Raw genomic sequence first — 22377 nt, 5'->3', positions numbered from 1 at the left:
AGGCAAATGACTTACCTCCATGCTATCTCTCCAATCTCTGGGGTGCTTTTTTTAAAAAAATAAAATAAAACCCTAAGTCATATTTTCAACCCTTGAAATTTTGTGAAAAACCTCCTCTGTTAAAAACCAGGATAAACATAGCTGCTCTGCCTAGCCTGGGAGTGGGAGACCAAGAGTATTTCTTTCCCAATGGTATTAAAAGCACTTCAGTGGAAACAAGAATTATATTTACAAGTCACTGTGACAAATGCATGGAAATTGGTAAGCATACTATAGCCCCCAGTAACTGCCATCACCAAAAGAGCTTACTTAAAACATTTCCTTTTTCATAATGCCTACTGTAAGTGGCCGAGGAGTTTCCAAGGTAAGAGCCTTCTGACAGGCAGTGGTGATGTAAATGCCAATACTGGTGTTTGCTGGGTGACCATTAAAGATGCACAACTTAGTAAAGGAGCACTAGTTTTTGTTTGGGTTTGGGGTTTGAGGCCACACCCAGCATGGGCTTACTCTTGGGTCTGTGCTCAGGAATCACTCCTAGCGAGGGCACAGGGGACCAAATGGGATGCTGGAAATTGAACCTGGGTCAGCGTCATGCAAAGTAAACATCCTACCCACTATACTATTTCTGAGCTCTGACTTTTTATTTCATGTGGGACCTGACAGCTGTGTCAGGCCCTCCTTATTATGGTCTCAATGATGGAAGACGTTCTTCAAGCTTCCTTCACCTGCAATACACTGGACAATACACTCTCCTCCACAGGAAGGGAGGAGATTCTGCCTTCTCCTCCTCCCCCTAAGGGAGTCAGTCTGGAATGACTCTAAATGCACTTAGATCTGCTGAGATACTACATTATAAAAAAAATTACTCACCTATAGTCAAAGGGGTGGGGTGGGATATACGTTTCTCTTCTAAGCCTATGCCCCTTATCTTGAAATCACAAAAATCTTAGAATGAAAAATTGTCTTAAAGAAATCAAGTCCCCACTTCTAGGCTAATGTAACTTTCTGTGGTTTCCTGCAACAAACCATGAATTCTAACAGCTTCTAGGAAATCTTAATATATTACATTTTAAATTTTGGTTTGGGGAATTTTAGGGGAAAGCACACAAATGATATCCTTAAGGTCTGGATGGCCAAGGAAAACAAGGCACCCAGCCAGGCTTGGATCAAACTCCAGCTTGACTCCAGCATCCCTAACAAATTCAGCCAAAGCCCACTTGGATAGAACTCTAAAGGATGCTAAAGAAATCCACATTCTGGTTTGTTTGAAATCAAACCATTTGAATCAGGCAAATACAATGAATAGACTTTTGTGACAGCCTAGGAAATCAGAAGGGTCCTGATAATGAAAATGCCTCCAAGTGTTACTCAGAAGATGTCAAAAGTTCCACCTCACACTTAAGATGCTCATCAAGGCAAGCAATGCCACAGGCCAGCTGATAGGAGCCAGGATGTTAAAAAGGAATATTAGAAATAGGCTGTTAGTACTAAATGAATCAGGGTATCACTCCTAGGGAGTGCCTAGGAGGACTTGAAAAAAAGGTGGAGAAAATTCTGGAATGTCACCAAGAAGTATGCTTTTCACTAAAAATATGAAGGCCCATATGAGATCCCAGAATCTGGGCCACAATGAAGGGCCTTTCTTTCAGTGGAGCCAAGGGAAGCAGCAAGGATTCGAGTCTGCGCAAAGATGCCAAAAGATGTCTTATCTCACTCAGACACAAGGTAATGAGGGAGGAGGCATAGGAACAACCAGACCAGAAATGACAGCTGCCTGTGGGGTCTATTTATACTTTAAACAATCAAAAAAGAGATGTGGCTTCCCCAGCTGTGCTGTGTGGGAGCACAATGAAGTCTCCCCCAATGTGGGCCAGCCTGTGAAGGGAGGCACTGAAGGGTCAACCTGGATCAGCACTGCAAAACTGGTTTCTGGCAGCCAGACAGACAAGCAAGCAAGCAGTAAGTTAACTGCCAGCTGGTGCTTTTGCTATAGCTCACCTGGGCTTCCAACGAGGAGAACATCATTCCCTGGGCTCCCATCAGAGGAAGTGAGAATGGGTTGGTGGATCAGACCTCCTCACTAAGGAAGCAGATGACAGAGCCCAAAGAAAGCTCATCAACTCCTGGGCAGGCAGCGGTATTGACCAGAGAAGTCAGACTCGTTAACAGGCTGTCCTTTCCCCAAAGCTTAAGACGTTTCTCTAAAAGAATTAATAGCCAAGCAGTGCTCTGAAAGGCAAAGTTAACAGAAGAGCACTGCGAATTGCTGCTGAGAGCACTGGTGATGCAGTGAGGAAAAAGTGGAACTCTAGGCTTGGGCACAAAGAAATCACCCCCCTTGGGATTTAGGGGGACCTCAAGAGAAGGCTGTCCTGGCTTCCCCAGTTCATCTCTTGCTACCAATAGTCGCAGGACGAGTGTCTGCTCGAAGTGAAGCAGATGCCAGTCATTTGTCCTTTACTAAAGCATTAGACACAGTACCTCCAGAAGTGTATGGGGGAAATTAATTCAAATTGGCCAGGTTCAGTTCATAATCACTGGAGATGAAAAAGTAGCTGAAAGATGATAAACAAAAGATCGTAAGTGACAGGATAAGCAGTGGCAGACTCGGGGTCACCACCAACACCATTTTTGTTCAGGGGCCAGGAAAAGGGATAATCAACAACTCACAAAAGAGATCTGTAAAGAACAGAGTGCTGGGAATTCCTCTCACCTCCCAACTATAATGGCATAAAATTACAAGGCCAAGTTCAGTGGGCAATAAAAACAAAAACATCTGATTTATGGGGTTGGGGAAGGGAAGAACAGCAGTAAACCCAATTAATATTTATGGGACAGGCAGGAGAAGGACAGATGCAGCACACAGAGAACTCTGACCATCCCTAACCTGACAGACACACAAATGAGTGCCCAGGGAAGGGAACAGTCCCCATGAATAGCAAGAGAAAAGCAAGTAGTATCCCCAAACTCAGTGGTCTCGAAACAAGGTTAGCTCTATCACTGTCCAAAAGAGGCTCCACTAAGAAGTGATAATACTGTTTAATGGCACCAGAACTTATTACTGAATGATCAGGATTTTGTTTTGTTTTGGGACCGCACCTAGTGTCCCAAAAAGCTCAGGGCTTATTCCTGGTTCGGCACACATGGTGACCACATGGGATATTGTGTGCATGGCAAGCAACTTACCCACTATACTATTACTCTGGCCCAATGTGCAAGAATTTTTTCTATGGGTCTTTTCCACCTCAATGGGGCAGGGCTGGGACATCTGTATGATGTCCCTGCCTGTAATTCCTGGAGCTTGCCAACAGTAATGCTCCAAAGACAAATGTGCTTGCAGAGCAGTCTGGGCCATTTCTCCTCATGCTTTAGAAGCTCCTCTGCCTTATGTCAATGCTACCCAGGTTGGGAGAAATTCTGACTTTTATTTACTCAACCTACAACAGTACAGTGACCCCAAAGTCAGTTTTTCTGCCATGGTCTGAGCACGACAGAGCAAAACAATGATCTCCCGCAAATCTCTGCTTAGCAGGAAAGCATCTTGCTATTATATTTATTTAGCTTAAGGTGAATGCTATACTAAGGAGGCTGTTTGCTTGGTTAGGTTTTCTTGGCCACACTAGTAGGGCTCAACTGATAGGGGACAGGGGCTCAGATGCCCTGATGGTGCTGAAAATCAAAGCCAGGTCTCCCAGATAGTAAGCCTGTACTCAAGCCACTCAGCTAATTCATTAGGTCCAGTCCAGGATTCTTTCTTCTCAAAATCTAAAACTTAAAAAACCCCAGGGCCTGAGCAATAGCACAGTGGTAGGGTATTTGCCTTGCCCTCAGCTGACCCGGGTTCGATTCCTGGCATTCCATATGGTTTCCAGGCCTGCCAGGAGTGACCCGAGTGCTGCTGGGTATGGCCCCAAAACCAAAGAAACAAAACAAAAAATCTTAAAACCCCAAACCAGTCTATACATATTTGTTATATTACACCTTATTTTACCCAAACCAAAGAATATCCCTGGTTCCTATGTATCTGTTTACAACTTGGTTTTACCCCAAAACAGAGATTGCCTTATATGTAAAACTGGGCAGGACTGGCTCAGAGCCATCTGTTCTTCTTCCCCCACCTGGGGTTGGTTTCTGTACTTAAAACAAACAAACAGACAAAAACAAAAAACAAAAAACAAAAAAATGACAGCTCTAGCAGGCAACTCACTCTTTAAATGAGGTAGAAGATTGCCAGAATACCTGTGTTTCGCCCTCAGCCTGGTCTGGATCATATCGTGTAGCAACTCTGCTTTAGACTCATTTACCTGGGGTTTGAGATACGGCACGTGGTATGATTTTATACATACTCGCTGACACTGCTGCATAACACAGCCATTTGCAACAAATAAATAAGAGCCTACCATGGCCATGCTCTCCAGAACAGCTCTGCATGTGATTTCTCCTGCTTACCAGATTTCTCTGGTGGAAGAGTGAACCCGGTGGAAAACATGACTTGGACTAGTGCCTTGAAGCAACCCCATTTCTACGGGAGGGCATCACCTATTTGAGTTCCCCATTTCCATTGGCTTAGCATGCCCAGCACACAGCCAGCCTTCAAATCCCACCTCCAGCATGGCCTCATGGTTGATCACCTCCTAAATACGATGGTTGGTGACCATGTGTAGCTCCCAGCAATTCTTCTGTGTACCTACCTGGCTTAGTGAGACTATAGATAGGAAGAGAACAAGGGAAGAGAAATCTTAGTTATAGACACACTCCCTATGAATAGAATTTTGTACCAGCTATTAGCGAGTCTTAAACTGCCAACAACAGTAGTATTCTCACTAAAATCTTGGTGCTTTACAGCCAGGTCATAGAGAAGGTCCCTGAGAAAAGCCCTCAGAAAAGAATACCCAAAGCCACAGTTGCCTGACAGACTGATATCTCAGTTGACATTCAGTGTGACATTCTGCAGATGCTCTATCCATCAGGATGTGACATGGTGTTAGAGGTAAATGTCACATATCTGGGCAATGTTCTGGGTCAAAGAGCAAGAGAAGTGATCTCTATGACAGTATCTAACACGTAGCTAACATGTGCCTGGACTCATTCCCTCTCTCACTGTACAGTGATCTGGCAATTAACAAACTTCCAGAACCAAGTTAGTCCTAGTTTAGAGAGCAATGGTTGCAAGAGGCAAGTGCCAGACATCCCTTGGAAACAACTGCTCCATCCTACTGAGCCCCACCTGCTGGCTGAGCTGTCCATGTAAGCTTAGCAACAGTAGCTTACTTCCTGCTTGGGGACTCTTAGCACCACTGAAGGAGAGAGAGCTTTGCACAGGCCTCTGGGTAAGCAAAGATACCGGAGAGTATGCACGTCCTTGGGGCAACCAGCCACTGGCAGGAAGGACAGAAGTAAAATGTCACAGGGTTTCTCAAATGCTCTCCTGCCAGCCGTCAGAAGTGCGGAACCAAAACTCATTTCCTAATAAATGTTTTCATTTCCTCTATACACGATGAAAGGCCTAGAGGTGATCAATGGGAGGGGCCAGTGAGCAGAGGCCCTGGAGGTAAGAAGCCAAGGAAACATCCTGCCAAGGTTTCAATGCTGGTTTCAATGCAGGCCCAGGAATAAGCAAAGGGCATGAGAATGATACAGCACTGCATCTCCTGGGTTTTGCCTAACTGTACTTCCCAAGAGAGTCACCAAACAGGTCTATGCCGAGTGGCTAGAATGGAGGCCCAAGTGGACTCTGTGTTAAGGAGCAACCTATTAACAGGGAGCAAGAGGGAAAACACAGATGAGGTTTCTGGGTCTGCTATACTCTGCTGAGCAGTGGGCAAGAGAGGGGGAAGAAAAGTGTGGGGCAGGGTGTCCCCACGGGTTTGTCTTCCTGGCAATGCAGCTCACCTGGCCTCAGCAGCAAGCAGCTCATCATAGTGGGAGGACCGCTGATCATCATCCTGCCGGTATCGGATCACAGTGGCCAGACCTTTGCTCACAAGGGCCTCGGCGATGTTTCTGGAACAGAAAACATAAGGTGGTGAGTGCTGGAGGTGCCTGTGGACTTCAGTAATAGTTAATTATTAATTATTAATATATAAAATTATTCAGCATAATATCTATGAGCACCTGAAGGCCTTATAGAGGAAGAGGGGGAAAGTTAAGGTTTTTAAGACCAATGAGTTGGTTAGTGGAGAAATAAAATAAAAGGTCGTGTAGCAAAGTTCCCTAGTTCAGCAATTTTCTGCTTGGTTCAGTCAGATGCTATCCCAATCCATATATAAAAATAAGAAGAAAATATCTGTAAAGAGCCTACATTAGGCCAGGCTATTTACAGAATGTTATAAACAAGTCACTACCCTCAAGAAAAGTCTGCTCTAAAATAACAGGCACATGGATTAAAGAAAAGGGAAAAAAAACCCACATAAAAGCATGACCTAAATTTCCCCAACTCCTTACTCACTGATACTGTAACTGGAAAATGTTTCATTCCACTTTGGCAATGATAGAAATACCAGATCACTTCTCACTGGAACCCCTTCCAGAGGCTCTCAACCCAAAGGAGGGTCGGGGAGGGGGAAATAAAAGTTCTTTATGAAAATGGCACTGGGAGGGGAGAGCCAAGAAAGCATAATAGAGATGACCAATTTCAGGGCAATGATCCAAACAGTCCTTTTAGGATCAAAATAGTCAAAGTCAAGTCCTACTTTAGGCATTCCCAAAGCCACCAGCACTTTTCTTTCACAGGGAAGAGCAGACACATTTGGCTGCTTGCAGATGGCACTGAGGATGATGGAGACAGCTACAAAGACCCTGAAAAGTGACTTTTTTTTTCTGGAAGTAGCAGAGACAGATCAGTGAGTAAAAAGCTGTCCTTGCATGCAGCAGATTCCAATTTGATCCTCTGCTTCAGCCAGCCTTAAGCGCCACTAGAAGTATCCCTGAGCAAAGCGCCAGAAATGAGCCTTGAGCACCAGTGGTGCTCAAACATGCTCCCTCTCAAAATCTTTTCCCAGGCCCTATTACATCCTGTAGCAAGTGGCAGAAAGCTAGAGGTTCTATGTTATCAAGGGACAGTGTTATGTCTTCCTTTGTATCTGTCATAGACTAGAGACCCCTCAAACCATCTGGCTAGTGGTCCCTTCAGGGAAGGGGGATGGGAAACAATGGACCACTGAACCACAGGCTGGAATATAGAGAGTAGTTTCGAAAGAGAGTTCATTCTTCCCAACTCAAGTTCTTAGTAGTGTCCACTTGTGTATTGTTGGGAGCTACAGATTCATCCATTTAAAGAATCTAGTACAGGAAACTCAGGAGACTCTGTGTTTTTTAAAAGAAGGGGGTGGGGTGAGTAGAAATTGAAGTGCAGGCAGAGAAAGGAGGAAAGATGCCATGGCTGCTTCTCTTCTCATCCTGTGGCCCTCTGCTGCCTGTTTATCTACTGCCAGCATGATATTAATATCTCCGAGCCGCCACGGAATTAGCACTTCTCACAATCCACTCCCACAAAGAGGCTGCTTTGCTGGCCATCGTCTCCTGAGTCATCGCACACGCGTGCTGGCAAATGCTGTCATTAGCACAGAGTTGGCTTTGGCAGCCTGGAGAATGCCAGCAGCCCCCAATCAACAGCTGGAGATGTTGATAAGTGGTGGGATTTAAACGTGTCACCTTAGACCCCCAACAGGGCAGAAGCAGGGCTCCCCCTGAGCCAAAAGTCAGAGAAAAGCCTGGGAAGGGTGACTCCACTGGTGACAGGTTGAGATGTCTTTGTGATGGAAATGCCATGAGAACAAAGATGTGTTTGTTACTGCCTTTGGAATTACTGTGTGCTGACATTTTACAGTCAATACATGGGGGTCTGGAGGAGAAGGCTGGAATGACAGCAGGCAAGGAAAAACTCACACAAATAAAATTCCATAGGAAAAGCTAGAGAACACTAATGTTTAATGATCCACTCTTTATTTGGGGGGGGGGTTGGTTTTTGGGTCACATCTGGCAGCTCTCAGGGGACCATATGGGATGTCGGGATTCGAACCACCATCCTCTGCATGCAAGGCAAATGCCTTACCTCCTCGCTAACTCTCCGGCCCCTGTTCCATTCCTTTTAATGTTATCCAAATCAAGCCATAGAATTACTGAGTGCCCACATGGCCTAAAGTACTCTTGACATTCCCCAGAGAGTTTCTTTCCTCTTTGTCAGACCAGCAAATACCTCTGAGCCAGGGAAGAATTCTCAGGTTCCAAAGCCTGCTCCCTACCTGTACCACTAAAGCAGAGTCTAAATCACATAGCTTCTATCTTAGTCCTAATTACAGATTTTGCCTGGAAGAACAGTTGTGGTGTGGGTTTTAGCAAAAATACATAAAATAAGAGCAACCATCACTAGAGCCTTGCCCATGAGCCAGGCATGTCCGATGAGCCAAGTACATAAGAACCAACTCACATGCAATTTATTCTCCATAAGTGTCCCTCCTGGGTAAACGGATCACACTGTACTACAATTATTAATTTATTGTCTGGCTCCCTTTCTAAAGGATGAGGTCTGAGAGTGCAAGGGTTGAATGGATCTTTCTTGTTCTGTACCCCAGCACAAAATAGAATAATTGGCAGAGAGAATCAATGTATTTTATAAAATTTAGCTTAAGATAATTTTTAACCATGTTAAATTTATACCACAACCTTTTGATTTTGCTTTAACACATCCTGAAAAAGTTGAGATGCTCTTTGAAGTATCAGAAAAACATAAAATCATTTAGGAAATGCAGCACTGGCACACTATTTTCCTTAGCATATATTAGTCAAGCTTGCCCAGCATAGAATTAAGGACAAAAGCTTTCTACTTGCCTTACCAGCTTTTATCTTTCTTCCTGCCATTATCTAAGTCTTGGATTTAAAAAGAGAATGAAAGCGAAGGAAGGAAAATGGAATTATCCTAGATCCATGCACTTGACTCTGAATCACTTCTTTTGGCTGTCAACAAAAGGTCAAGAGATATTTCCCCTAGCTAAAGACTGTTCAGAACCCAACACTGGTGTGTTGATCAGTTGCCCAGTAAGAAAAGAGAACATTAAATTATGTGCCATGACATTATGCTGCTTTAGACAAATACGTAAGTTCTGCTTTCTTGACTGTATCAGTAATTCCTCTCTAATTACACATGTCTGGATAGAATGGGTAATTCACCATCCGCATACAAAGAGACCAAACGTTGTTGGAAGTCTACCAGCCAACACCAAAAACATAGCAAAGGGACATTTCATGTTCCTTCAAACTAATAGAACTTAAGGTTCTGCTTATATTTAACATTGTTGTTTCCCATACGAACAAAAGCAAAACAGGTCCTGTATGCAGGGTTTATTAAAAGATTTTCTCTTAATCCCCTAATCCCACCATATTACTATAACAGTGTGGAAAATTTTGGAACAATCTAAACTTAGAAGAGTTCTACATATTATATCAAAAACAAACAGAAAGCATGGAGGTAGGGCGTTTGCCTTGCATGCAAGATGGTGGTTCGAACCCTGGCATCCCATATGGTCTCCCGAGCCTGCCAGGAGCAATTTCTGAGTGTAGAGCCAGGAGTAACCCCTAAGCACTGCCGGGTGTGACCCCAAAATAAAACAAAACCAAAAAACACCCTAAAATGTGTCCCCCCCATACCACCCCAACCTCCTGAAACAAACAACCTACCTTTCTACCATTTATTTGTTTTGCATGTCCTATACAGTAGGGACAAACTGCCACCATCCACAAACCCTCCACAAAAGACATTTGCCCAAAAGAACACTTTAGTGGGTGGTTAAAGATCTAGCTGAGAATCAGGAGCTGCGTTAAGCTGCATGCCTCCTTACTTTGGAACAGTTCCCCAACCTTCAGATAGAGCCTTGACAATTACTTAGATTTGTCTGATGCTTCCTTGTGATCAGATTCAAGTTATGCATATCTGGTTTAACCATCACAGAGGCGAGGCTACAGTATTTCCTTGGCCTCCTATGAAACGATGTATATAATTCAACGATGACCACTTTGATCCTTTGATGAGTAGTATATGCCAGGCTTCTCCAATGTAAAAGCAATATTTTCTTCTTCATAATTAATAGGTATTTTGTAAGGCAACATTTTGAACTATGTAATTTTTATCCCTTATTAAACCCTAGATTATGCATTTATTTCTAACAACTTAAACTCACAGAATCTTATTTTATTCAAAGTTATCCACTTCTTGGGGCTGGAGTGGGGCGCACGTGGTAGGGCATTTGCCTTACGCGCACTAGACTAGGATGGACCATGGTTTGATTCCCCCAGTGTCCCATATGGTCCACCAAGCTAGGAGCGATTTCTGAATGCATAGCCAGGAGTAACCCCTGAGTGTCACTGGGTGTGGCCCAAAAAGCAAAAACAAACAAACAAACAAATAACTTATCTACTTCTGTTACTTTAATTCTGAAATTGCTCCCAATTTGGCAATGGGAGCCAGTAAAGATCTTGGCTTCTGTATTCCATGCACTATCCCCATCACCCTTGTCTCATCCATCCAGCACCTCCTTGCTTATCCTTGTACTGCTTTCTGCACTCTGAAATTAACTGTTTGCTAAGGAGCAAGCGTTGGCATCTTTCTTTCTGTACACTTATTTCTGTATCTATCTAGGGCTATTGAAAACCATGTATGGCAATGATGAATATGAGCCTCTTGGACAACGGATGTCAGACTGCAGGAAGCATCACTGATTGACAGTTCCAGCTGCTCTGCTCTGAAATCCATCACTGTTTCAGCCAAGGCTACGCTTCCCACCAGCTGCTCCAACCAATAATGGGGCACCACAGAGAGAGGAGAGCTAGCCTATTGCTGAGACCCTTGGGCTTCTTCTCAGGGGGAACTATGGCTGGAAGACCCATTACCAGCTTTGCAAACTCTCAGAACTGCCCTGCTGCTGAGACTTCTTCTTTCCCTTATCACAGACATTAGTTCCGTGTGGCAGTATGAAGTTTCCTAGGCTCCAACCTCCTAGTTTCCTGCCCTTTTCCCCTTCAAGACCTCCTACCACCCAATAAATATCTGTCTTGGCACCAAAAGTCAACTAAGAACCCAAACCAACATATCTTGAATTCACACCAAAAGTTCACATCTCTCCTACCCAACAAACATCCCAGGGTTCATTTTTGTTTTCTTTCTTTGTCTCTTATAATTTCCTTTTTTGACAGTGAAGAATTCTGACTTCCATTACCCTTAATATATTTACTTATAGGAAAAGAATGGAAGTACTTTCCTACCATGCACATACACTCTCTCACTCACACAATCTGTGGCTGATTTGGTCCTAATGGTAGAACTCTCTTAAAGAGAATATACTACTTGATAAAACAGAATGTGTACTAAATGGATATGTATTTCAAAAGAGTGGGCGTAGGGAATAGTACAGTGCAACACACACATTCCTCGGTCTCTGTCTGAACAAGGGTAACAGCTCTCAACAGCTCTGACTCACAGATTTCTATCTAGCTGTTTTGAGTGCAACATTTTCCACTTAAAATCCATCTACATTTTATCAGTTTTCGAAGGGTCCATGAACAGAATATTTTCAGTAAAGCAACAGCAGAATATTTTCCATAAAGCAACCATACCCGTGGGCATATACACAAAATAAAGGAAGCCTATAAAGAATATATAAACAAGAGGCTGGAGAGATAGTACAGGAGGTAAGGCATTTCCTCCTTTGCATGCTATGGCTGCCATTGGTTTGAATTCCCTGCATTGAATATGGTCCTGAGCACCACTAGGGAACACTTCTGAGCAAGAGCTAGGACTACTCCAAGTACTGCCAGGTATGATACCAGTACTCTAACACCTAACGCAGTAAAAAAAAAAAAAATTCTGAACAATATATAAAAGGTTAAAGGGCTGCTAGATAATGAAGAGCTCAATTCATTGATAAGTCACATCATCCTCAAAATGTGACTCTCATAAGCCAAGAACAAAATGCAGCACCACTCCCCACACCAGGCATCCCTAATTCCCCTGCCAAATTTACTTGATTACATCAAGATATAAAACATTTATTTGGCTCTAGTCTCTGTAGCCTCCAACCCTCAAGGACTCTAAGCTCTTGTATACAAGAGAAGACAGCTTCCAATTCCTATTCTTTCACTCCAAATGTATAAGGAGGACCTTTGTGCTTTGTGCCTGACTGGGATGTAGCACACAGCTGACAGGTCAGCAGTGCAGCTTTTTAACCAGGCAGTGGGCTGCCCTCACTTCTCAGCTATATAGGGAAGCTCCTCAGTGGCAGAGAAGCAGTGGGAAGCAGCAGGGTGACCAGGAAGGGGAAGAGGTGAGGAAGTAGAAAGCAAGACAGAGAGAGACTTGCTTTGAAATATTACGCCCATCTTTACTTATACATGTGGGAAAAAATGGATTCTCTCTGCTAAAGTTAGAGGTCAAGGGGCAGGGGAGAAGTAAAATGAACAGCTAACTCATTAAGAAAGCTAGGCTACTGCCATGTCTTCTGAATGAGCTCACACTAGACTTTCCAGAACATGTAGCTTGAGAGTGAGAGCAAGAGTATATTGCAAGGGACTAAACCCAGGTACTCTCCCAGTGAGCTCTATCCCAGGTCCCTAGACTTGGGTGTGTAAAGGTGAATAAAATAAGTTTGGTGGCCAAATGAAATTCTGGATGAGTGAGATCTAGAGATAGTGAGCAGAGAGTAATTTTTATGAAGCTACTACTTTTCACCAAGGCCTCCAGGTATGAAAATAGCCTACAGAGCAATAATTCATTTCTGAAAGCTGCTTTGACACCATTTTCGGGGTGGGTGGGGTTACCTCTTATACCCAGAGGTACTTACCAAGGATGGAATGGGATGAATCTTTAACACTACTTTCCCCATATTTTATGTCCCCACCAAATCCAGCAACCTATATGGAGAAGCTGTGTTAGAAACACCAATGATGGGAAATATCCTTTATAGATATAACATATCGCTTTCCCACTGTCTTGTTTTCATGTTCCCTTTAAGTGATGTAATTCTGAAAACAGCAAAAATTAATTTTTTAAAAATCTTTTTACTCTTAATGGCTCTTTTCCCACTTAACAAGTCCTGTCAAGGGGAAGAGCCACTGCAGGGTGGACAGTGGTTACACTTTCCTAGAAGTCAAGACGCAGATCGAACACAATTATCTTCATTTCTCTAGCCTGGGCATTAGAACTTGAGATGAAGAGAGGAAGAAATCAACAAATATCAAGATCTGTATAAAATACCTGGAGCCTGAGGACAAAATGCTCTGCTCCTGGAAAAGAGACAAAGGAAATTACTTCTTCTTCTTCTTTTTTTTTTTTTTTTTGGATTTTGGGTCACACCCGGCAGCAATCAGGGGTTCACATGGGATGCCGGGATTCGAACCACCATCCTTCTGCATGCAAGGCAAATGTCCTATCTCCATGCTATCTCTCTGGTCCCTAGGGGTAATTACTTTTGACAAGCCACTAACTTGCTATGGTTATGTGGAATATGACAGGTCCACAGAATGGGAAGGGAAAGCGAGGGTGAGGAAGGAAAGGAGGACACTGATATGAATACCCTAGAAGCAAGCCAGACAAAAGAACATACCCTGTTCAGTTTTGATTCACATTTAATGAGCACTAGAAGTACATCTAGGTTCTAAGCACAACTCTCATGTGCAAGAGAGCATTTTCTAGAAACTGAGGTAAGAGAATTAAAAACTCTTGGAAACATTCTTTTTGTACTCTCAGGAGTCTTCCTTAAGAACATTTCAACAAGTTCTTAGTCCAATTTTAATTACCCCAAATTGACACATGATTTAAATGCAACCAAAGAACACCAGGAAACAAGAGTGTTAGAAATATAGGAATAGGGGCCCGGAGAGATAGCACAGCGGTGTTTGCCTTGCAAGCAGCTGATCCAGGACCAAAGGACCAAAGGTGGTTAGTTCGAATCCCGGTGTCCCATATGGTCCCCCGTGCCTGCCAGGAGCTATTTTTGAGCAGAAAGCCAGGAGTAACCCCTGAGCAATGCCGGGTGTGGCCCAAAAAAAACAAACAAACAAAAAAAAGGAATAGGGCCGGAGAGATAGCATGGAGGTAAGTCAAATGCCTTTCATGAAGAAGGTCACTGGTTCGAATCCCGGCATCCCATATGGTCTCCTGAGCTTGCCAGGAGTGTTTTCTGAGCATAGAGCCAGGAAGTAACCCCTGAGCGTTGCCAGGTATGATCCAAACACCAAAAGCCAAATATATATATATATATATATGAATAAGGGGCCAGAGATATTGATAGCACAGTAGGTAGAAAGTTTGCTTTGCATGCAGCTGACTTGATCCCTGGCATCCCATATGGTCCCCCAAGCCTGCCAGGAGTGATTTCTGAGTACAAAGCCAGGAGTAACCCCTGATGTCATCAGGTGTAATACAAACTTTCCCGTCTGCTCCCCCCCCAAAAAAAGAGAAATACAGGTAAGAAAAAAGGAAGTAAGACTTGCATGTGGCCAATCCAGGTTTGATCCTCAGCACCCCATAAGTATGGTCCCTCAAGTCTGCTAGGAGTAATTTCTGAGAGCAGAGCAATGAGTGAATCGAGCACAATTGGGTGTGACCCAAAACCCACAAAAATGACCAACAATAAAAAGGGAGAAGGGAGGAAGACAGAAAAGGATGGAAGAGTAAGAAAGGAGAAAGGAAAAGAGAGAGAAAATTCTGTGAAGTGACTAATTTGACAGAACATAAAGCTTTGAGTATTGAGAGCACACAATCATGCCAAATACTACAAAAATGGGCTTACTCCCTTACATCAACACAAGCACTTCAGCTTCAGACTGTATCCTAAGGAGCACGACACATCTGCAGATTGAAAAGAAAAGTCAAGGCTACTGTGTGATGAAAAGATGTCCCTTCACATACCACCTGTTAAGAACAGCTGGTCATTCTTTACTGTGAAGTCGTATCAGAACTTTATTTCCAATATGCCCTTCTAAGGGGAGACCTACCCTGGTCTCAGAACGAACGGCACAAAATCAAAATATACATGAAATCAGGTGAATTAAATACTTAATTCATTTTATGACTCGAGAATGGCAAGATGTGGCTTGGAAATATGGGTCAAAGCAATTTAGAAAAGGAGGGGAAAGAAACATTACATGAAATGGTTCTATCAAATACTTCTGCTTACAATACAGACAATTTTATTCTGCCCCCAGGATTTCTGCAGCACTGTAATCTTATTGCCACCTCTTACATGATAGCTTCATCTATTCAGCAATATCATGGTGCTAGCTTTATAAGACAAGAAAAACTGTGATGTTATCATCCACTCCCCTGCCCGTCTTTCTGAATGAATATCATGGTGCTCCTCATTTAGCAAACCATCAGACGAAGTTAGGAACAGGAAGCAGTGTGGCCAGAGAAGGAACGCAAATGTAAGCAGCACCAAAAAATGCCAACCTACAGTATGTTTCCCCGATATCCAAAAGTCAAGAGGGCAAGAGACATAGCACAGCAGGTAAGACATCTGTCTTGCATGCATCCAACAATTCTTCCTTAGCATCACAAAGTAATCCCTAGTGCAGAGCCAAAACTAAGCCCTGAGCCCAGAAACCAACCAAGCTTGTTTCATATAGGGCAGGGGTCTCAAACTCAATTTACCTGGGGGCTGCAGGAGGCAAAGTCGGGGTGATCCTTGAGTGCAAAGTCAGTAGTAAGCCTTGAACATTGAAGGGTGTGACCCAAACAACTAAAACAAAACAAAACAAAAAAAGATTCCTCTAGGGCAGGGCCACAAAATGTTGTACAGAGGGCTGCAAACGGCCTGCGGGCCGCGAGTTTGAGACTCCTGATATAGGGGAACTAGCATGCAATAAACATTGCTGACAGAACCTGGGCTGTATATACAAAGTGACTCTCTCACTGATAAGCATGCTTTTCTCCCAGAGGAGATGCATCTTTCAAAAATAATTAAGTAAATCAATTAAGTCCTAGATCTAGCTTGAAGAAAGTAAACTAACAAACAGGCACTTCCAATCCAGCCAAACAGGTCTACTCATGGCTAAATGTCAGGCATTTACATCTCGAACTATTTGCAGGACATGTGAATTTGCATGATTCATCATCATGTAAAACTCAGAACTTCAAAAATAGCATTCCCTTCTCTAGATGAAGCTTTTCTAAAATCAACCAAGTCAGCTGATTCTGAATATGTCCCCAACTGTAGGGCTATTGGCCTCTCTGGTACCAGGCCTAGTGTCTCTGTTATTCCAGCTTAAAATTAGGTTAAAATCTTGAAGACAAATCTCCAGTATAGTCTCCCTGAATGCTTTCTGTTCTATTCTTGCTACTTTTGTTGTACCTACTCTATCCATCACCTGTAATACTCACTACAGCCTCTGCTACTTGGTCTCCTGACAATACCAACCAATCCCAAAATTGTCGGTTTAATCATCTTAAAGCAAGTCATCATCATTGCCCAATCTGCCACAAACACAGAAAAGTTGTCTGCAATTTTCCAACATGATAATATTCAATGATTATACATAAAATAACAATGGAGGGGGGAGAAGAAAAGAGTAGAGGAAGGTGGACAGAGCTGAGACGGGGGTGGGGGTGGGGAATGCAGACAAAGGAACAAGAGGAGGAAGAGCTGGTTAGGATTAGAAGAAAAATGAAGTTTGGTGTATAAGGGGAAGGAGACCAACATTTTTTTGTTTGTCTTTGTTCAGGGGTTACTCATGGTTTAGCACTCAGGAATCACATCTGGCATTGCTCAGGGGACCATATGTGATGTCAGAGAATGAACCTGGGTTTGTCTTGTGCAAGCCCTACCTGCTAGAATATTTTTCTAGCCTGAAGACTAAGGTTTCTAGGAAATAACTCTAAATGTTTTATCTAAGATTCCTTTTGAGGGATCCAAAATCCAGGTGAGATCAGAACATGACCTCCCCCGTTTTCCAGGGAAAAAAGATGTGAGGTAGAAAAAGGTGACAGAGGGCCCGGAGAGATAGCACAGCGTCGTTTGCCTTGCAAGCAGCCGATCCAGGACCAAAGGTGGTTGGTTCAAATCCCTGTGTCCCATATGGTCCCCCGTGCCTGCCAGGAGCTATTTCTGAGCAGACAGCCAGGAGTAACCCCTGAGCACTGCCAGGTGTGGCCCAAAAACCAAAAACAAACAAACAAAAAGAAAAACAAAGAAAGAAAAGAAAAGAAAAGAAAAGGAAGGAAGGAAGGAAGGAAGGAAGGAAGGAAGGAAGGAAGGAAGGAAGGAAGGAAGGAAGGAAGGAAGGAAGGAAGGAAGGAAGGAAGGAAGGAAGGAAGGAAGGAAGGAAGGAAGGAAGGAAGGAAGGAAGGAAGGAAGGAAGGAAGGAAGGAAAGAAAGAAAGAAAGAAAGAAAGAAAGAAAGAAAGAAAGAAAGAAAGAAAGAAAGAAAGAAAGAAAGAAAGAAAGAAAGAAAGAAAGAAAGAAAGAAAGAAAGAAAGAAAGAAAGAAAGAAAGAGATAGATCACAAAGCTGGTAGGTGACCAATCTCTAAACAAGAAGCTTCATCAGAGACTTGGCATATGAATACTGATTTTAAATGGACCTTGCTAATCATCTTATCCAATGCCTAAGCTTTACATAGCTCGTGACAGATTAATCCTGAGATTTTTTTTTTCCACTCAAAAGGTAATTTCAGATTTAATCCACATCTACTGGGTGTCCACTAAGGGACAGGCGTTTGAACACACCCGATCCTTCTAGCACTACAGAGATGGTTTGCTTCCCTCCCGCGAAAAGTAAGTAGTTATGGATTTACTGCAAGTAATCCTGTTAGAAAGTGGCAGAAGCCAAGATTAGAAGCCAGATTTTTGTTTTTAGCTCCAAATCCAATTTTCTTTTGACTAAACAGTCAAAATTACAGAGTATGACAGAGTCTTCACAGAACTATGTTACCCTATTCCCGAGTCCCTCTTAACCTTCAGCCCAAGTCCCAACATTTAAAAGGTCCCTTGTCTGATTACACCCCTCTCTCTTCCCCGCTGTGTAGCATTATCTACTGTCGGGTACATACCTTGTCTTCCCAACTACAGTGTATTCCCTATTGGCCCAAGAAGAGCCAAACACTTAGTAGGCACTCAATAAATATTTATTGACTTGCTGAATGATTTCACTTTGAGTACCCTGGGGGCTCTGCAAGCTGGTAGATGAAAACAAAGTAATAACCGACTGAGTCATAGAATTTTTGAGCAGAGTCCACAGAGATAAAATAATTCAAAAACTTCAGTACACACAAAGAAAGACCCAGAGACAAATGTTAAAAATGCTTCAATGAGGGCCCGGAGAGATAGCACAGCGGCATTTGCCTTGCAAGTAGCCGATTCAGGACCAAGGGTGCTTGGTTCGAATCCTGGTGTCCCATATGGTCCCCCGTGCCTGCCAGGAGCTATTTCTGAGCAGACAGCCAGGAGTAACCCTTGAGCACCGCCGGGTGTGGCCCAAAAACCAAAAAAAAAAAAAAAAAGCTTCAATGAGGGACCAGCGAGGTGGCGCTAGAGGTAAGGTATCTGCCTTGCAAGTGCTAGCCAAGGAAGGACTGAGGTTCGATCCCCTGGCATCCCATATGGTCCCCCCAAGCCAGGGGCGATTTCTGAGCGCTTAGTCAGGAGTAACCCCTGAGCATCAAACGGGTGTGGTCCCCCCCCAAAAAATGCTTCAATGAGTTTTCTAAAGAAATAGAGTGACACCACAATAATGGGGACCTAAGTGCCTTCCAACTCAGTCTACTTCCCACTATAAGGCTGTCCTTTGAAAATTCTACAAAATAGGAATATTCTGTGAGTATGAATTGTCTAAGATGTTCTAAATTCATTAAACATGTTGTGAGCATATTGAAAGTCATTTATGCTTAGGGCCAGAGTGATAGCACAGCTGGGAGTGTGTTTGTCTTGCATGCAGTTGACCCAGGTTTCAATTCCCAGCATCCAATATGGTTCCTCTAGCCTACCAGGAGTTGAGTCCTGAGCACAGAAAGAGGAGTAATCACTAAGCTTCACAGTGTGTAACCCAAAAACAAAAAATAAAACAAACAAAATGTCCTATGACAGATTATGGCAGTGTGAGGAGCTTGGGCAGAGGTGTAATGTGGAAGCACTCTCAAATCCCCCTCCCTTGGCAGTGGGGGGTGATGGTGCAATGACTTGGAGAAAGGGTGCTCTTTCCTTCTCCCAAGCCCCATCTTGATCTGAGACCACAAAAGAGATTGTGATCACTGTTCTTTTCTGCCCACCATGGTCCTTACAACAGACACACAGACAGGGGCCAGCAGACCATTTCTGAAGTCTCCTACTATGTAAAATGCATGCCTGCCTCACCTGTCCACTCAATGTTCCTTCAGTGGAGGTATGGAAGCAATCAGAAATCTTCTAAAGGGTGCTTAGAAAGACTGGGCCCAACAAAAGCTAAGTCTTCTTCCTGCTTCGTGGACTTCTGGGACTGCCCAGATTCCCAACAATATCCAAGTCTAAAAGACTCAAATTTTGCAATGTGCCGTTTTCTTTTTCTGGTTCATTTTTCTTTAAAGCATTTAGAATTACTCTCTGATGCAATGAAAAGAACCTTAAAGGCTATGAGTCTGCATTCCCAAAGAGCAAAAAGGGGGAGGGGAGAAAGAAATTCCTTAGTATTTATCATTTATTTCTATGATTAACATATATCACATCTTCCTCTGAACCAGAAAACTAGGAAATCTAGAAATAGCATGAAGTCACTGCCATAGGAAGGTTACATGGTGTCTGTAGGCCAAGTAAAGGCAATATAGGGAACTCTCTCAGGGACTATCTATCTCTAGCACTATATCATCCCATCCTCAGGCAGGTACAGGGGTAATACATGGTAATAGCACTTAATCCTAACAGTAGTATGGATTAGGTGCCTGGAACAGAATACTGGGGCGACTTTTCCCCCATGGCTTCCTTACACTATCAGGTGTGCCTCACTGAAACCCTATTTGCTTGGTAAGGCACCCAAAAAACCTGTAACGCAACATTTCCAGCAGCTGTTGAGAAATAAAGAGCAGGGACCAGAGAAATAGAATGGAGCTAAGGCGTTTGCTTTTCATGCAGAAGGTTGGTGGTTCGAATCCCGGCACCCCATATGGTTCCCTGAGCCTTTGATTTCTGAGCATAGAGACAGAAGTAACCCCTGAGCGCTGCCAGGTATGACCCAAAAGCAGACAGAGGGAGAGAGAGAGACAGAGGGAGAGGGAGAGAAAGAGGGAGGGAGAGGGAGAGAGAGAGGGAGAGAGAGAGAGGGAGAGGGAGAGGGAGAGAGAGAGGGAGAGAGAAGGAGAGGGAGAGAGGGAGAGGGAGAGAGAGAGGGAGAGGGATAGAGAGAGGGAGAGGGAGAGAGAGAGAGACAGAGGGAGAGAGAGAGAGCGCGAGCGAGTGAGAGAGAGAGAGAGAGAGAGAGAGAGAGAGAGAGAGCGAGAGAGAGAGAGAGAGAGAGAGAGAGAAATGAAGAGCAGGGAAGTGAGAAGGTCTGAGGGAAAAGGCCACTGGGAAAAGAATAACAGCTTGTTTAGGAATATCCCCAAAATCTTCCAGTGTAGTAGATATGAAAACTTAGGTTTTTTTTTGTTTGTTTGCTCACTGGGCAACACCCAGTGACGCTCAGGGGTTACTCCTGGCTAGGTGCTCAGAAATCGCTCATGGCTTGGGGGACCATATGGGACGCCAGGGGATCGAACGGAAGTCCATCCTACTGTATGCAAGGCAAATGCCCTACAGCTTGTGCCACTGCTCCAGCCCCCAAAACTCAGTATTATTGTTGTTGTTGTTTTTAAAGTTTATTCTTGGCTCTATGTTCAAGGGACCACATGGGGTGCCTGATATCAAACTCAGGTTGGCTGTGTGCAAGGCAAACTTCCTACCTATTATAATATTACTCTGGCCCTGAAACCTGTTTCAAAAAACACATTATCTGTGTACTTACAGAGACTCCTCTCTCCAAGCAGAGTAATAAAGAGTAATAATAGTGCTGGTTAAAATGAAAGAACATGATAAATGGGAATGTGCTAGGGAAAGAGGGATTCTTCCAACTAGCTCATTTGAGTTTCTACATAAAATTGTTGTTCAACTACTACCTTCATATTTGTAAAGAAAAAACAAATAGATGCAATAAACTCCTTGTGAATTAGAATAACTTCCTATATTGAGATTTAAAAAATCCATTTCAGTTTCTTTTGTTTCCTTGCTTTTTGAAATGTGCTTGAGGAAACCAACTTTCTAAAGACCTTGAAGTGTGGCAGATTTTTTTTTAAAGGAAGGCATAACATACAACATCATCTCTTATTAATATTGAAAGAGGGGAATCTTCATCTAAATTAAGAGGAATAGACAGTCACAATGAAACAGATGAATATTGCAAAATAGGAATGCTAATACATACTGATCATTTCTCCCTCATCCAACAAAGGAGAGAAGTCACATACTGTATTCATCTTTATTCTTCAATTGTGAAAGCCAGTCCTCTGTAGCTGGAGAGCAAGAATGAGCTCAGGGAGCACTCCAGGTCTGGAGCAGTGACTTCTGGGCAGAGGAACCAGGCTCTTATCCCTTCAGTCTGGCTGCTTAAACTCATATAAAGGATCAAAGCTGGTATGAGCTAATGTACTTACAAAATGCTCTAAAAATATACTTTCCAGCTCAGATATATATTTTTTTATTTTCTAGAAGCATTTAGCAATGCTCAGACTGGCACTCTGGGCAAGAATATCCAATGGTCAGAATCCACTAGGGTAGGGTTTCTCAATGTTCAGCCAACTATGGCCTCCTTCCGACCTTTCTTCCTCCTGTAGCCCTCAGTCTACTGGTTGACTTCTAGTCTTGGGCTATGCACCACATCCAAATCCCCATCCCGCCACACAGTTGGTACCTGTGGCCTCCTGCTAGAACCACCTCACTAGGTGAGGCACCAGGATTGGACATGTAGTGCTCAAACTCAGGGCATCACACAAGGCACTGTGCTCTACCATCTGTCCTATCTTCCTAGTCTTTCAAGATAATAATCTAATTTTTAAAACAAATGAGGATTTGCTGATCAATAGTCATGCATTTCTTTTTGTTTCTTTCCATGTCTACACAGCACTAGCTGCCAATATTCAAGGCTCACTAATCTAGGTATTGTTTCCATATGGGATTAGAATATATATATTCCTGTGGGTATTGGTGGAGCACTGTGGAAGCAGCACAATTTCCAACACCTTTTCCACCAGCAAGTCCAAGGCTGGTCACACACATAATGATGGTAAAGGACACAAGGCCAGGCCACTGGGCAAATTATAGAGAAGCTATTTAATCTCTTCATTGCATTAATGTCTACCACTGCCTTGAGATACTTTTTTCTTATAGAAAAGA

At 43.3% G+C, this 22377-nt stretch overlaps 1 protein-coding gene across 1 annotated transcript in view; it reads right to left on the bottom strand.

Moving 5' to 3' along the window:
* Nucleotides 1-22377, bottom strand: part of SND1 (staphylococcal nuclease and tudor domain containing 1) — a 531547-nt gene that overhangs the window by 193545 nt on the left and 315625 nt on the right. Inside the window, exon 13 of the mRNA XM_049774313.1 lies at nt 5893-6003. Within this exon, the coding sequence (XP_049630270.1) occupies nt 5893-6003 (111 nt within the window). The remainder of the gene's footprint in view (nt 1-5892; nt 6004-22377) is intronic.

Source organism: Suncus etruscus, chromosome 1 (assembly GCF_024139225.1).
Source record: "Suncus etruscus isolate mSunEtr1 chromosome 1, mSunEtr1.pri.cur, whole genome shotgun sequence".
NCBI classification, from domain to species: domain Eukaryota; kingdom Metazoa; phylum Chordata; class Mammalia; order Eulipotyphla; family Soricidae; genus Suncus; species Suncus etruscus.
This window is presented reverse-complemented; position numbering and strand designations above follow the sequence as displayed.